General features: G+C 31.6%; 1 protein-coding gene across 1 annotated transcript; it reads right to left on the reverse strand.

Annotated features, from left to right (window-relative positions):
• Positions 1-2,454: 2,454 nt before the first annotated feature.
• On the reverse strand, positions 2,455-15,727 carry rnf5 (ring finger protein 5). Its single transcript, XM_073821665.1, has 6 exons — positions 15,466-15,727; positions 11,463-11,481; positions 10,741-10,853; positions 5,830-5,884; positions 5,433-5,544; positions 2,455-5,333 (listed from the first exon to the last, which is right to left on the reverse strand). The coding sequence occupies exons 1-6, from the start codon at positions 15,657-15,659 to the stop codon at positions 5,215-5,217; spliced, it is 612 nt and encodes a 203-aa protein (XP_073677766.1). The 5' UTR covers positions 15,660-15,727; the 3' UTR covers positions 2,455-5,214.
• Between the last annotated feature and the right edge of the window lie 1,207 nt (positions 15,728-16,934).

Consider the following 16,934-nt stretch of genomic DNA (forward strand, 5'->3'; position numbering starts at 1 on the left):
GAAGTCTCGCTCTTAGGCTTACTTTTGCATTAAAGATAAGGTGGATGTCAGTGTGATATGTGTCATAAGATAGTTAGCCCTTGCAATGTGAATTTTACAGAGAGACCCCCTCTAAAACGCAATTGGGCTAGTTTTGAGTAGCAATTATGTGGCTTTTGCAGTGAAAACCTGGCAACCCTTGTGGATATCAAACTACGGTCTTGCCGTTGCAGCTGACTGGAATAAAGTAACTGGAAATCAAAAACTGAATGAAGTTTAACATTTCTCTAAAACTCCTGTGACTTTGGTTCCCCTCAGGAGATGCAAATGTACTTTTATTTGAATACATTCAAGTACTTTAATTCAGTAATTAGCTATAAAATTAATTATAGATTTAAATGGTGCTTAACGGGTTGAAGGTTAAAAACGCAGTTTCAATGCACCTACAAAGAGCTCTACACGATCCCAGCCAAGGAATAAGGCAAGTAAAAATTATTTGTACTTTTTTTATTTAGATTTTTTAAACCACAAATGCTCGTCTTGTCTAGTTTTGCAATGCGCATGTGCACTCTGGTTCAGTACAGTTAGGGTATGTCGAAAAACTCCCATTTCATTTTCTCCTCCAACTTCAAAATCATCCTGCATCGCTGTTTTACCTTTTTTTTGTAAAAGGTGTTTGATCTTCTTTGCACGTTCACTTTGTAAACACTGGGTCGGTACTTCTGCAGCAATATCGGATGATTTTGAAGTTGGAGGGAAAATGAGATGAGAGTTCTTCAACATACCCGAACTGTCTGGAACCGCATAGCAGAGCTGAGCAAGACGAGCATTTGAAGTTAAGTATTTAAGTTGTACATTATTTAGAAAATGACGGATTGTTTTGCTAGATAAAACCCTTATTCCTCGGCTGAGATCGTGTAGAGCTCATTGGAGGTTCATTGAAACTGCATTTTAACCTTCAATCCGTTAAGCACCATAGAAGTCCAATATAATGAAAAAATGTTTTCCTAAAAAAAAAATTAATTTCTTTACAATTAAAGAAAGGGGATGAGCATATTGTAAGGAAATGTTGTTGTTTTTTTTTTAAGTAATCCTTTAAAATGCCAATGACATCAATTAAATCAAACACAACTGTGCTAAACTATTTTTTAGTTTGTGGTTATAATTAGAAACAAGGACAGTGTGTTTTTACTAAAATAACTGCCTTAAAAATGCATTATATAGTGTGGTTTTGTCCTGAATGCATCCATCAATTCCAAACCAGCTGAACCGGTTTCAGTGGTTATTAAAGTGACCCAATTTTAAAACCGGTATATAATCGCTTAGGGCTGCAGTTATAATATAACTTACAGTCTTTATAAAGGTAGGTGTATCACATGATTCTGAATTTAGCTTCGGTACAACAGATCAGGGCATGTATTGGTAAATTACATAAAACTGTGCTACATTTTACTAAAATAAAAAATACAAAATGAATATATATATATATATATATATTGTGTGTGTGTGTGTGTGTGTGTGTGTATATATTTATATGTGTGCATGTATGATTTACATTTAAACAAAAAGTGGCATGTCCAAAATTATTCATACCCTTCTCAGTAATCAATAGAAAAGCCTTTATTGGCTATTACAGCAATCAAACGCTTCCAATAATTGCTGACCAGATTTTTGCATGTCTCCACTGGTATTTTTGCCCATTCATCTTAAGGGATGAGCTCCAACTCTTTCAGGTTACACCCTGACTCTGTCTGGGCCACTGCAAAACGTTAATGTTTTTGTCTGCTAACCATTTCTTCACCACTTTTGCTGTGTGTTTTGGGTCGTTGTCGTGCTGAAATGTCCACTGGTGTCCAAGGCCAAGTTTCTCTGCAGACTGCCTGATGTTGAGAATTTTGATGTATTGCTCCTTTTTCATGGTGTCATTTACATAAATATATGCATACAGGCATACATGCATTAATACTTACACACACATACATATATATATATAAATGGATATGCGTGTATGCATGCGTGTTCGTATTTATGTAAGCGTGTATATATGCATGTATGTACATATATACATAAAAGCATACATACACTTATGTATATGTATGTGCATACATGCAAGCATATATACATGTATGTATTCATGCATGTATTTATGTGTATATGTATGCATGCATGTTCATATTTAAGTATGTATGCATTTATTATATTTATGTATATATACACACATACATATACGCATACATAAATATGAACATGCATACGTATTTACGTATATGTATGCACATGCATGCGTGTATATATGCATGCATGTTTGTATGTATGAATGTATGTTTGTATTTATATATGTATGCATGTACACTACCCGTGAAAAGTTTGGACACACTTCCCCATCAAAGAGAATGGGGAAGTGTGTCCAATCTTTTCACTTGGAGTGTATGTATGTGTGTGAATGTGAATAAAAATAAATAAACACCACACCAATTGTATTAAATGTTTATTTGTCAAATGCCAGAGAACAGGCCACACCCCCTTTAGTTTCTGCCCCATATGCACAATAATTATATGCAATTTAGCTACCAAAAGACTTCCTATGGCAAAAAGACTTGTTACAAACATAATTAACCAGCAATATGCAAAAAGGAAAAAGACAAGAGCAAATCCAACTAAAAGTCACCCGAAATCATCCAGAATCAATGCATTCTGAGCATAAACCCTGTCCACTTTATGCCCAGCGGCTGTCAATCAACACGACCCGCGCTGCGGCGTTATACGAGAAGGTCCAAACAGGCCAATCACTTAGCAGAGAGAGGAAATGTTCTTGTTCACAGGATGTTCGTTACACTGACAAACAGCTAAAACTGACGGGATTACAAACCATCACCTCTCGGCTGTCAATCAAACATCACAGCCAATGACAGAGAGACGCTTAAAAACATCATGTACAATATCCATATATACACACCAGCAGCTCACGCTCCCAACACTTGCTCCTGTGGGAACTTTGAAGGGTGTATGAAAATTAAATTCAATTTTTTAATGATCTTTTCTAAATGCATAATGAATTTTCCCCCACTATCTTCACGTGTGCAAACTTAGAATCAGGTGATTAATAACAGTTGTGACATACGGTGTGTGCCTGCTTTACACAACAAACACACAGCAGATAAAACTTGTGGAAACACTTCCTGAACAGACCTGACTGAAGCTCATCTTGACGTCAGCGTCTGATCACCATTAGCTTATGGCTAGCGTGTGTCTTTGGGACATTTCTTTAAATTAAATATCATAGAAAACATTGAAAATAAAGGGTGCATCTCAAAAAAGCATCTTCCGCTAATATTTCACTGATATCCACACTACCAGTCAAAAGGTTTTGAACAGTGAGATTTTTAATGTTTTAAAGTCTCTTCTTCTCACCAAGCCTGCATTTATTTGATCCAAAATATAGCAAAGGGAGTAATACTGTGAAATATTTGTACTACTTAAAATTACTGTTTTCTATTCAAATATATTTTTAAAATGTAATTTATTACATTTATGTGATCAAAGCTACATTTTCAACATCGTTACTCTTCCGTGTCACGTGATCCTTTCGAAATCATTCCAATATGCTGATTTGCTGTTCAAGAAGTCAATAGTTTTATTTAGCAAGGAAATCTTTTGTAACATTATAAATGTCTTTATCATCACTTTTGATCAATTTAAAGCATACATTGATCAAAAGTGATGATAAAGACATTTATAATGTTACAAAAGATTTCTATTTCTGATAAATGCTGTTCTTTAGAATTTTTTACTTGTTTAAAAACCTGAACAAATTCTTCTTAGCTGTTTTCAACAATATTAAAATTATTTTTTTTAAACAGCAAACCAGAATTTTATAATGATTTGTGAAGTAATGATACAAAAATTCAGCTTTGAAATCACAAGAATAAATTACATTGCAAAACATATTGAAATAGAAAACGGTTCTTTAAAAAATCTAAACTTTTCAAACTTTTTGCTGTACTTTGGATCAAATAAATGCAGGCTTGGTGAGCAGAAGATACTTCTTTAAAAAGCATTAAAAATATTACTGTTCAAAAACTTTTGACTGGTAGTGTATATATAGGAACTGTTTGTTTTTTTTTTGTTTTTTTGCATTGTGATATTTTTAGGACAATTAACATTTTAATCTTAAATTCTATTTCTGTATTTTTTTCTGAAATCTCTGTATGCCACATTTGTCATTTCTCAATGCAAAGTTTTGCATTTGTGTGCTTAATTGCAATTATGCTTAAAAATCACAAAGGTCCTAAAATAAGCATAATTGTTTTGTTGTTCTGCACAAAAAGATTTTTTTTCTTTTGATTTTGGAATGAAATATGACCTGCACATTTCCTAAAAGGCTTCATGAGAATCACGCTTTTGTTACTTAAGTACGATACTGACTCGGTTCATCCTATTTTAGTTCATCTGTCAGATTTAAGGATCTCAATAAGTGAAACGTCCCTCAGTGCGGTGACCATTCGCCCAGAAGGCCTCAAAACGTTTTCACCAATACTGAAATAAATCCTACGTAAATCCACATTGCAGAAATTCTTTGGCATGAAAATGAAAAGCTAAAGAAAGTTGCGAAAATTAAATACGGTGAATCTCATGAAACCTGTGGCAAATGTATCCGAGTAATATTTCACCCCAAAAATCACAAGAAAGAAAATACATTTTTTATATAATTTCATTTTATGCATTGTGATATTTTTTTGAATGACTTAAATAGTTAAATATTTCTTTCTCCCAATTATTATTATTGTAAAAGCAAGAATATCGATACACATATTATTACAGTAATCAAAGAGACTCAAACATCTCAACTTATTATAGAAATTAAAATTTAGGGAATAAATGAGTTAAATTGTGATGAAAATAATTAAAGAAAGTAGTTCCACTGAATTTTCAGCATCAAACAATTCATTAACTAATGAGTATTTGACATTAAATTTAATCATCAAGAAAAGTTTCAGTTTCAAAAACAATCACGCACAATGATTTCTCATTGGATTTGTACTGATTTTGAGGTGAAATACGCTGTTTTGCGAGCTGCTTCAGCTCCTGTAGTGTTTAAACTTCATTAATACTGTCTCTCAACACTGATGTGTGCGTGTGTGTGTGTGTTTGTGTGTATACGAGACACAGACACCTGATCTTCTGAAAGCATGTGTTACTGTTGCTTCAATCACAGATGGCCAAAGCGAGACGGCGTCACACGCTCAGCATCCAGAAGAAGAAGATGATGGCCAGGAAGAGGAAGAGCGAGTCCTGCCAGTTGTTGCCATTGTTGGCGTTGGCGTCAGGCTGATGATCCCCTCCGTAATGAGGATCTGATGAGATCAAGTCACGGCTTTAAAAACGAGCATTCAGAAGAACTGACATGAAGTATTGATAGTGAGCGTCTCACAAAGACAAACGGCAGCACTGACCTCGTCTGTGAAAAGGGTCGTTGGTGTTAAAGACTGTGGTGAAAAAGCCAAACGGAAAAGCACCGATTCCAAAAGACATGTGAAACCCTGTGTCTCCGAAACCCTGAAACGGCTGCAGAGACACATACACATCCATAATCACGGCATAATAACGCAGCGGTGTCTTGTTTTGTTTTTTACTGAAAAAATGTTCAGGTTCAAAGGTTTTATGTCATGTCAAAAACGTAATAATTTTTCACATCACACATAGAAAAATCACGTTTAAATGTGAGTATCAAATATGATCATCAGGCTTTTTTTAAATTTCTAGTTCACAAAATTGAACCAATTGAACCATTCTTAGTAACAGCATAAAGATGCAGCAGATGAAGTGTTTTCTATGAGGACAGACACTCACTCCTCTGCTTTCTGGTTCTGTCCTTTGACCCTGAGGTCGTGGTGGTGTTTTCAACCTGTAACACACATACACACACACACACACACATTAGACATTTCTCAGAATATTAAAATAAACCTATATCAGAATCAGAATAAAACCAATAAATTTAAGTTTTGTAATATTACACTGTAAAATACAGTATAATTTCATAATAATAATTATTATTATTTTATTTTTTAACTACAACTGTAAAATTACAATTCTAATATTTATAGTTGTTGTCATCTCTTTATTTTCTATAGTGATTTAACATTTGAAAATAAAGAGATTACAACAACTATAAATATTAGAATTGTAATTTTACAGTTGTAGTTAAAAAATAAAATAATAATAATTATTATTATGAAATTATACTGTATTTTACAGTGTCATATGTGACCCTGGACCACAAAACCAGTCTTAAGTCGCTGGGGTATATTTGTAGCAATAGCCAAAAATACATTGTATGGGTCAAAATTATTGATTTTTCTTTTATGCCAAAAATCATTAGGAAATTAAGTAAAGATCATGTTCCATGAAGATTTTTTGTAAAATTCCTACTATAAATATATCAAAATGTAATTTTTGATTAGTAATATGCATTGTTAAGAACCTAATTTGGACAACTTTAAAGGTGATTTTCTCAGCATTTTGATGTTTTTTGCACCCTTAGATTCCAGATTTTCAAATAGTTGTATCTCGGCCAAATATTGTCCTATCCTAACAAACTATACATCAATAGAAAGCTTATTTATTGAGCTTTCATATGATGTATACATCTCAGTTTTGTAAAATCTAACCTTAAGACTGGTTTTGTGGTCCAGGGTCACATATTACAAAACTTAAATTTATTGGTTTAACTTAAATATTTTTAAGTAACAATATTTTACTAACTACTCAGATATTACTATTGTAGTATTTCACTGTAAAATTTAATATTATTTTGTTTTTATTTCTAATTTTTATATTTTTATAGAGTAATATTAATTGTGCAGCATAGTATTAGTTATATACTATTATAGTTTTTATATATGTGACCTGGACCACAAAACCAGTCTTAAGTAGCATGAGTATATTTGTAACAATATCCAAAAATACATTGAATGGGTTAAAATGATTAAAATGATTTCTCTTTTTTGTAAATTTCCTACCGTAACCAAATAAAAAAATAATAATTTTTGATTAGTGATATGCATTGCTAAGAACATTTAGACAACGATTTCCTCAATATTCAGATTTTTTTTTGCACCCTCAAGTTTCAGATTTAATATTTGTATAAATATTTCAGCCAAATATTGTCCTATCCTAAGAAATCATACATCAGTGAAAGATGCTGTAATCTCCTATAACTGGTTTTGTGGTCCAGGGTCACATTCAGTGTTGGGGAAAGTTACTTTTTAAAGTAATGAATAACAATTTTGCGTTACTCTAGGGCTGCACAATTAATCAATTTTCGAATCACGATCACAATGTATGTAATCATTCAAAGCCACGATAAAAGCCGCGTAAGAGATGTGTTTGGAGCATGTCACGTTGTGAGAGGCGAATCCATATTGTTATTGTGGGCACATCAATTTTTTATTTTATTTTTTTTTTATATAAAATTAAGGCGTGCAGTTGCTTCAAAAAATGGTCTGAGCTATTTAAAACATCAATCAGTTTAAATTGTGAAAATCGTAATTAATAATCGCAATTACAATTTCAAGCAAATAATCCACAATTATGATTTTTGTCATAATTGTGCAGCCCTACGTCTCTAAAAATTAAATAATTACGTGGGCAGTGCTTGCTTTATTTTGTAATACAAAAAAAATACAATTTTGGCAAACTTAAAAGCCCTTTCACACCAAAAGGGAAATGAATTCACCTCAGGCTGAAAGAAAAGTACATTTATGCAAAGAAGATCCCTCTTTAGCTATATAAAAAAAATGAAGCACAAATGTTAGATTATGTAAATTTATTTTTGCTTATTAGTATGGTTGAATTGGATCATCAAAGGTCAGATGCAAAGACACTGGTTAAAAAAAAAACAGGCTTAAATAGATAAAGGATATTTGTATTATTGAACATATTTATTTATTGCAGGTTTGCGTAATATTCTGAGTTTACATTTCACTGTTTTTTATTTTATTTTGAGGAATACTGAATCTGTTTTGTGAGTGAGATGAATTAATGCACATTTCACATTTAATCTAGAACTACTGTAACATCATGTTTACTCCAGATTTCCCAACAGGAGACTTGTCAATCAATAAATGGGGAAAAAAGTAACTACACTGTAAAAAATTTTCACCAGTTTTAACTTAAAAACTTAAGTTTAGCAGCTGCCTTAAGATTTTAAGTTAAATCAACTTAAGTCATTTAAATTTACAAGTTATATCAACTCATTTTTATTGTAATAAGTTAAAATAACTTGTATTTTTAAGCTGATTTAACTTAAAACTTAAGGCAGCTGCTGAACTTAAGTTTTTAAGTTGAATCTGGTGAAAACTTTTTACAGTGTAGCGTCACTTAGTTGAAAAACTAACTGATATTTTCTTGTAAATTCAAAAGTGCGCTACTTTACTAGTTATTTGAAAAACGTAATCTGATTACGTAAATCGTGTTACTTGTAATGCATTAACCCCAACACTGGTCACTAGTGTTAATTTCGTCAGACGAGACGAGACGAAATATGTTCGTCAACGACCTTTTTTTTCATGACTAAGACGAGACGATGACAAGACTGCACCACTGTCCAAAAACGCTGACTAAGACTAAATTAACATGCATTATTGTTGACGAAAAAAGACGAGACGAAAATGTTTTGCATAAAATAAAAACTAAGATAAAATCTCTCTTCATTTTCGTCTACAATCGTCTCTGCTTTTTCATCAGCTGTTACGGCTTTAAAATATTCAAACTGCGCTTTGGCGCGCTGGCTGGCGCTGAGCCAGAGACGGACGAGCTCTGCACTTGTCATATAATCACAACTATGCAGTGTTTTTAACCACATAACGCTTATTTAAGGTTTCAGACATTTAAATACACATAAGTACTAGTAAAAGGAGAAATTTAGAGTTTGTAAAATACACACACAGGTCTATGGACGCAGCAAATAACAATCTATTCAAATATAATTTGCCGATGTGTTTTATTCATATCACATACATATAGGCTTAGTAACTAAAAAGTTCACTCTATTCCTCTTCTAGTTCACCAGCCACTTACTTGCATGTATTTCGGGAGAAACGGATGAATGTATGTGCTGTAAATCCGGTTTACAGTCCGCGCCCATCTCACATTACAGATTAAGATCCAGATCATTAGGGTTTTAAACGACGAAACATACTAATTCACACATATTTGTGAATCGGAATATTAGATAGTTCATGGCATGGTAAGCAAGTGTGTGAGTATTCTGGATAAAAAAGGAAAAACTAAATAAAAGCGATCTATCTGTCATACAGTGTTATTGTGTCTGTGTTGTGTCACGTGACAAGCTTGATGCGTCGCCATGGAAACAATAAGGACGAACGTTCTAAAATAACGGTCGCTTAAAAAAAACTCACTCTCAGGGGTCCGCTAGAATATTTTAAACTCACCACTGAAAGGGTTAATCATTTGTGAATGTGTCTCCTAAATCAGAAATTGAAAACCAGACACGTTTAACATTTGCATTCAACAAAAATCATTCAACAAGTGTATTTTGTCAGGTAATTATGACATTTAACCAATGTTTGAGATATGTGAAACACTTTTTTTTTTACTGAATGTGTATCAGTAATAATCTCAGTAATAATGTGTTATTTTAAAAAAAGACTACAATTGTTTGACTAAACCTAGACTAAAATATATTGAGTTCTTTTTTGACTAAAATTAAAAGACTTTTAGTCGACTAAAACTTGACTAAGATACCTTGAGTTTTCTTTTGACTAAAACTAGACTAAAATTACGAGACTTTTAGTCGACTAAAACTTGACTAACAAAAAAAGATATGTGAATGACTAAATATGACTAAAACTAACAAGGACATTTGGCACAAGACTAAGACTAAATTAAAAATAGGTGACGAAATTAACACTACTGGTCACATATTATTATATATATATATATATATATTAGGGCTGTGCAATAAATCGCATGCAATTTATTACACAGCCCTAATATATTTCTATGTATATATATTTATTTTAAGTTTAGATTTATGTATTGTTTTTATATTTTATTAAGTATTAATAATAATAATACTTTTTCTTAACTATTTAGTATTTTATTTTACAATGAAATACTACAATAATTATATTTATTTTGTTTTTATTTATTATTTTAATATTTTATTTAGTAATAATGATATTGATTTAATCACAAAATTTTGCCCCAATTATTCAGCCCCATGTTATTATAGTATTAGTTATATACTGTTATAGTTTTTATTAACATTTTAAATAGCTTTTATCTGAATATTTTCAGTTTTTTTAATATTATTGTTTGTTTTTAGCTTTATTTCAATTATTACAAAAATGTTTTAAATTTTAACTTAAAAAATATTTAACTATTAATAATTAACTATAATAACCATGGTGCCCAGCCACACAGTTTAACTTATATATATTTGGCTTTGATGGTTGTTTATTAACCAACATCAGTAGTTTCACTGTGCCTCCAGCATGAACATGTGACCCAAACCACACACAAACTCTACATCAGATGTTATTTTTGCAGCATGCAAATTTTCAGTATTTTTTGAATACCTGGATGACCTACTGTACATCTGACAAAAATAACAACACACATTGTGAGAGACCCACAATGCAACGCGCTGACCTTCCATTTACAGTGTGACAAATTAAATATGATTCATAAAAAAAATAGGATTTAACACTATGGATGGATGGATGGATGTTGTACCTGGGATCTTCCTGGCTGGTGCTGCCGCGGCCATACAGAGGAATGACTTTATCTCGACTGATTCCCGCTTTACACACGGGACACTGCTGTCTGCTGGGACGCGTCTCCAGCCACTGAAACACACGGGATACCATCAAATATGATGTTTTTTGATAGTAAATTACATTAACATTTAGCAGACACATTTATCCAAAGCGACTTACAAAATAAATAAATAAATAAATAAAAGCTCTAATATTGTGAAATATTATTGCAATTTAAAATAGCTGTTTACTACTGTAATATTCCTGTGATCAGGGCTGAAATTTCAGCATCTAATTCTAATATTCTGATTTGCCGCTCAGGAAACATTTCTGATTATGATCAATGTTGCAAACATTTCCGCTTCATATTTTTGTGGAAATCATGATAGATTTTATTTTTCAGGATTCTTTGATGAATAAAAAATTGAAAGGAACAGATTTGGTTGAAATAAAACATCTATTAGAACATTATAAATGTTTTTGTCACTTTTGATCAATTTAAAGCATCCTTGCTAATTTGTTTATACCTTATTCATTTGACAGATTATACAAGTATTAAGAGTTTTATAGTTTTCTACTGTACATTATAATTTTTTAATATCTCGTTTGACATGTGAACATGTAATTCCACCACACAGCATGACTAGCCATAAAATAATTTATAACGTCATTCATGATAATAGATACTCAGATACTGACCTGATGAAGACATGGCCAGCTGCACGAGGAGCAGACGAACCAGGAAAAAGAGAGAGAGAGGTAAGAATTAGATAAATTACAAAAATAAAAATAAATCAAAAAATAAATAAACACCACATTTATGTTTCCAAAAAAAATTATAATTGAAGGTAAATACATTCATCCATCTCATTAGCATAAATCATATATTTTTGCATATTTATCAGAATTTTTTCGATATTAAAATTAAAAGATTCAGAAAGTTGTGAATATAAAATTTGGCAAATCTCATGAATCTTGTGGAGGACATGTCTAAAAAAATATTTCAGATTGAGATACATTAAGAAATCTATGCATTTTTTTTTAAAATAATTTTAAGACACTGATCACTGATAGAAATTAAATAATAAATAAATTAAATACAATTCTTATTGCTGTAATGACAAGAAATATTGATATATTATTACAGTAATAAAAAAACTGATTGTAGTTGCTAATTTATGGAATACATGTTTGTAATTAGCATGAAAATTATTTCACCAAAATCATTTTCAGGTTGAAAAAAACATTTCATGTAGTTTCAGAAACGTACACAACCAGTCAAAAGTTAAATGTTTTTTAAATAAGTCTCTTCTGCTCACCAAGCCTGCATTTATTTGATTCAAATACAGCAAAAACGGTAACATTTTGAAATATTTTTACCATTTAAAATAAGCTTTTTATTTAAATATATTGTGAAATGTGATTTATTCCTGTGATTTCAAAGCTGAATTTTTAGCATCATTACTCCAGTCACACCATCCTTTGGAAATTAAATTATTATTATGTTGGAAACAGCTGAGTAGATTTTTTTTCAGGTTTCTTAGATGAATAGAAAGTTCATAGGAGCACCATTATTTGAAATAAAAACGTTTTGTAACATTATAAATATTGTTATAATCACGTTTGATCAATTTAAAGCATCCCTGCTAAATAAAAGTATTAATTTCTAACTTATGATGCTGAAATTTTAGCTTTTAAATATACTCAAATAGAAAAAAGTTATTTTAAATAGTAAAAATATTTCAACGTTATTGTTTTTGCTGTACTTCGGATCAAATAAACGCAGGCTTGGTGAGCAGAAGATACTTCTTGAAAAATATTTGAAACCTTTTTTTAAAACTTTTGACTGAGAGTGTAGGTTTACGTCATAATTTTTTCACATCCCACATTTTTGCAGAAAAACATTGAATTGCATAAAAGTTTTGTTACAGAGTTACAAAACTAAAGCATTCAAATAAAATCTTACTAAGACAATCATTCAAACAATTTTACAGTAAATAAATCATTTTATGCTATTTCGCATTGTATTTATGTTGAGTTTGAGATTAAATAAACCATGTTTAACTGAGATTCACTCAATACCTCAGAGTAAAAGTTAAAAACTTTAATATTAGGTTTACATGTCATGTTAGCCTATTTAATTGTATAAAACATAATTAACTGTATATAACATAAGACAGGAAGCAGTCACGCAGGTTGATCCTGAGTTTGTTGTCTAAATACTGAATAACTACCAGACATTTGTCATGCACACAATCACAAACACAGCACAAAACAAACACACGTATGACATGAATGAAGACTCGTGATCGCACAAACACACAGAGAGGGTAAGTATTACGTGTGCATCTATTCTTACTCCTCCATTATGCCCTCAATCCTCCAACAGAGTCTAATCTCTCCTTAACCCCTTAATCTCACACTAACAGCACTAAATGAGATCTCACACTCCGATACTACACATAACACACTCTCAACTCGTCACACATGCTGTAACAATCCAACAGAAAACAACCAGCTTTAATCAAATTAACTCATTTGCGTAATTCAGATGCACATACAGTGAGTTTCACATTTGTGTTGAGCAGTTTGTTCTGATTTCTATCTGTCGTCCTAGTATTTCTATAAGGTGTAAACCTGAAAAACTGCTGATAAAGGTCACTGCTGTCACTGCCTGACAGGAGAACACAAACACAAGAAATATCACAATAGAACTATGTTTATTTGACATTATTGATCATTATAATCAAAACTTTGCTGAAAACCTGTTGCACACAAACTGCTACATGCGTTGTGTTCTGTCTTCTACTTTTAGCAAGTTAAAGGTCTCTTAGTATCATTATACATTATGCTGTGAAAAAATCTTATAAAGTAAACACAATAATTACTTATTTTGTTTGTAATATTGGAAGATAAACACTGGACTTACTTCATTAAACAATCATTTCTTTTAAAAATCATGTTAAAAAATATTAGTATTAAATATGACTAATATAATCATCAGGCTTTTGAGGGATGTTCATTCATTTATATCTTAATCAGCATTGTATTGCATTGCATTTTATGTTTGATCATAAAACGAAGCATACATTACTAAGACATATTATTGCAGCTTTAGAGAAAAACGCATATGCATTTTATGTATGTAGTCTGTTATAAAGATCTCACCGATTTACACTACCAGTCAAAAGATTTTAAATGTTTTTTTTTAAAGAAGTCTCTTCCAAAATAAAGCAGTAATATTGTGAAAAATTTTTAGCATTTAAAATAACTGCTTACTGTTTGAATATATTTTAAAATGTAATTTATTGCTGTGATTAAAACCAAATTTTCAGCATCATTACTCCAGTCTTCATTCTTATATGCTGATTTGCTGTTCAGGAAACATATTATTATTATTCAATTTAAAACAGCTGAGTACATTTTTCCAGGATTCTTTGATGAATAGAAAGATCCAAAAATCAGCAATTATCTTTCTTTTTTTTTTGTTTTTAGAAAGAAATTATAGAAATGAAACATTGATCAAAAGTGATAATAAAGACTTATAATGTTACAAAAGATTTATTTTTCAGATAAATGTTCTTCTGAACTTTCTATTAGTCAAAGACACCTTAAAAAAATTATCTTTTTTTAACAAAATAATAATAAATGTTTCTTAAAAGGCAAATCAAAATTTTAGAATGATTTCTGAAGGAGCATGTGACTAGAGTAATGATAACAATTCAGCTTTGAAATCAGAAATAAATTACTTTTTAAAATACATTCAAATAGAAAGCAGTAATTTGAAATATTAACTTTAGATCAAATAAATGCAGGCTTGGTGAGCAAAAGAAACTTTAAAAACATTAAAAATCTTTTTAAGTAGTGTACATTACAAGCTATCAAAACGTCCTACGTTTTGGTGTTATATATATATATATATATCAGCATCAAATCAAATCACATTTTTGCTTAGTTTGGGCCTCTATATTCTTTCTATATCATACCATGTTAGCCACGAAAACCTGATGTATCTAATATGACACAATATATAAGACATATGCAAATGTTTTTAAATATTATTAGCAAAAACTTAATAAACTGTTCTGAAACAGCGCGATTAAACACTACTATTGTCACTCTCAAACTGTCCAAACTAAAATTCACTATGGTTAACAGCTGAAATGTAACACAATGTTACTACTGTAAAAACATAGAGATTTATTGTTCATTCAGAGTCCATGTTCACCAGTTGTACTACAGTAACAATAACGGAAGTACCACAGTTCAGTAATACCATGGTACTATACCATTATCATAAACCCAAGTATATTACGGTATTATCAGCGTTTACTGCATTTTATTACTTGGATGTAAAAGTCTTATTTCTTAGAAACATAACCGAAGTAACTATGATATCATAAAGCTCACCGTGGTATATTAAACGTTGTCAAATGAGATACAGATTCTTCCCTGTCAACATGCCAATCAACTGTTTTTCTCTGAATTGTTGTGCTTGTGTTGCTGCAGTTTTACGTCAGTTAATAACAAATAACAGGTGAAACCAGCCTCGGTTACTGTGGCAAAGGGTCTCGCCTGTGTCAAACTGTCAGTAATTTTGTCACTGTCATGCTGTGTGTGTTTTTAATGCTCAGCCTGCGAAGATCTGCACTCACTCATACTGTTATGATACTGGTGGCGATCGATTATCGATTGGTTGTACCAGAACAGATGTCCGCAGAGGCTGATGACCGCGTCTCGGGCGGTGTCCAGGCAGATGTTGCACTCGAAAGTGGCTCTGTCCCGCTCGCCTTCCGCGCCTCCACTCGAGCCTGCACCACCTCCGCTGCCCGGGAAGCCCGCTCCTCTGGCGGGCGCGCCGTCACTCGAGCTCCGCTGCTGCTCTGCGGCCTCCATCCTCTCCGCTCGCACTCACTGCGCCTACACTCTTCTGCGTATCACTCTCGCGCGGACGTGACGCCACAGCAGTCATCAACCCCTCACACTCCGAAAGAGTACTTCCGCTTTGGTGTCGAGTGGGCGGGGTTTAAACGAGTGTTGTAGTGTAAAATAGTTACTATTCATAATTTAATATTATATACACACACGTTAAATGATTTGTGATTTATGCTGCTTGCAATTGTTTTTTTTTTTTTACATATTATCATAATTAATTATTGCATGGATACCGTCGAAAAAAAAATCTTCATTTAAGTGATCCAAAATACAACAAAATCAGTAATATTGTGAAATATTTTTACCATTTAAAAAAATTGCTTTTTATTTTAATATATTTTTAAAATATAATTTATTCCTCTGATCAAAGCCAAATTTTCAGCATTTACTCCAGTCTTCAGTGTCACATGATCCTTCAGAAATCATTCTTATATGCTGATGTTGCCGTTCAAACATTTTATTATTATTATTATAATTATTAACATTTAAAACAGCCGAGTATATTTTTTTCAGGATTTTTTTTCAGTCAAAAAACAAACAAACAAAAAAAAAAAAAATCAAATTTGAGCAAAAGGAATAATTTATTTAATAAAAAAATGTTATCAGACCAGGAAAATGACAGAATGAAATGTTATTTTAATTTAATCTAGCAATATGTGCATGGTTAATAACAGTTGTCATGTTTTAAACATTCATTCACAGGCTAATTTCCTCACCTATAATTACAGAGAAACACAGAGATGTTTTTATTGAGAAATAAACTGAAATCAGTACAGAATTTAGAGACACTGTATAAAAACCCACACAAATGTGAGTTCAAGTCTGAGGACCGAAGCAGCATTAGATCAGTGACAGTGAGATCGGAGAGATTTTCATTTATTTTTACATACAAAACTGTACTATAAACTCTGAGTTAGGAATTATATACATTTATCACAAAAAGAAAATCTATTCACAGTCATGGAGAAATGTCCTAATAATTATTGCATTGATTCATAAACACACACACACACACACACACACACACACACACACACACACACACACACACACACACAAAGAGACATTAAAATAAAACAGAAAAAAACTACAATATCAGAACCATTTCAAAATCAATTATACACCAGAATACTTAAAAAATACATTCACTATACTAACTATAAATACATTTAAAATTTTTAGACTTAAATTTAAGATTTATGTATTTATGTATTATGTACACATTTTAGCTCCGCA

This window comes from Garra rufa, chromosome 17 (assembly GCF_049309525.1).
Source record: "Garra rufa chromosome 17, GarRuf1.0, whole genome shotgun sequence".
Classification (NCBI taxonomy): Eukaryota; Metazoa; Chordata; class Actinopteri; order Cypriniformes; family Cyprinidae; genus Garra; species Garra rufa.

Coding starts and splice junctions, on each gene's coding strand:
- rnf5 (XM_073821665.1), bottom strand. CDS start 15,659: ATGGAGGCCGCAGAGCAGCAGCGGAGCTCGAGTGACGGCGCGCCCGCC. Junction 5,885..10,740: donor ACCAGCCAGGAAGATCCCAG/GTACAACATCCA, acceptor TGTGTGTTACAG/GTTGAAAACACCACCACGAC. Junction 5,545..5,829: donor CAGAACCAGAAAGCAGAGGA/GTGAGTGTCTGT, acceptor GTGTCTCTGCAG/CCGTTTCAGGGTTTCGGAGA.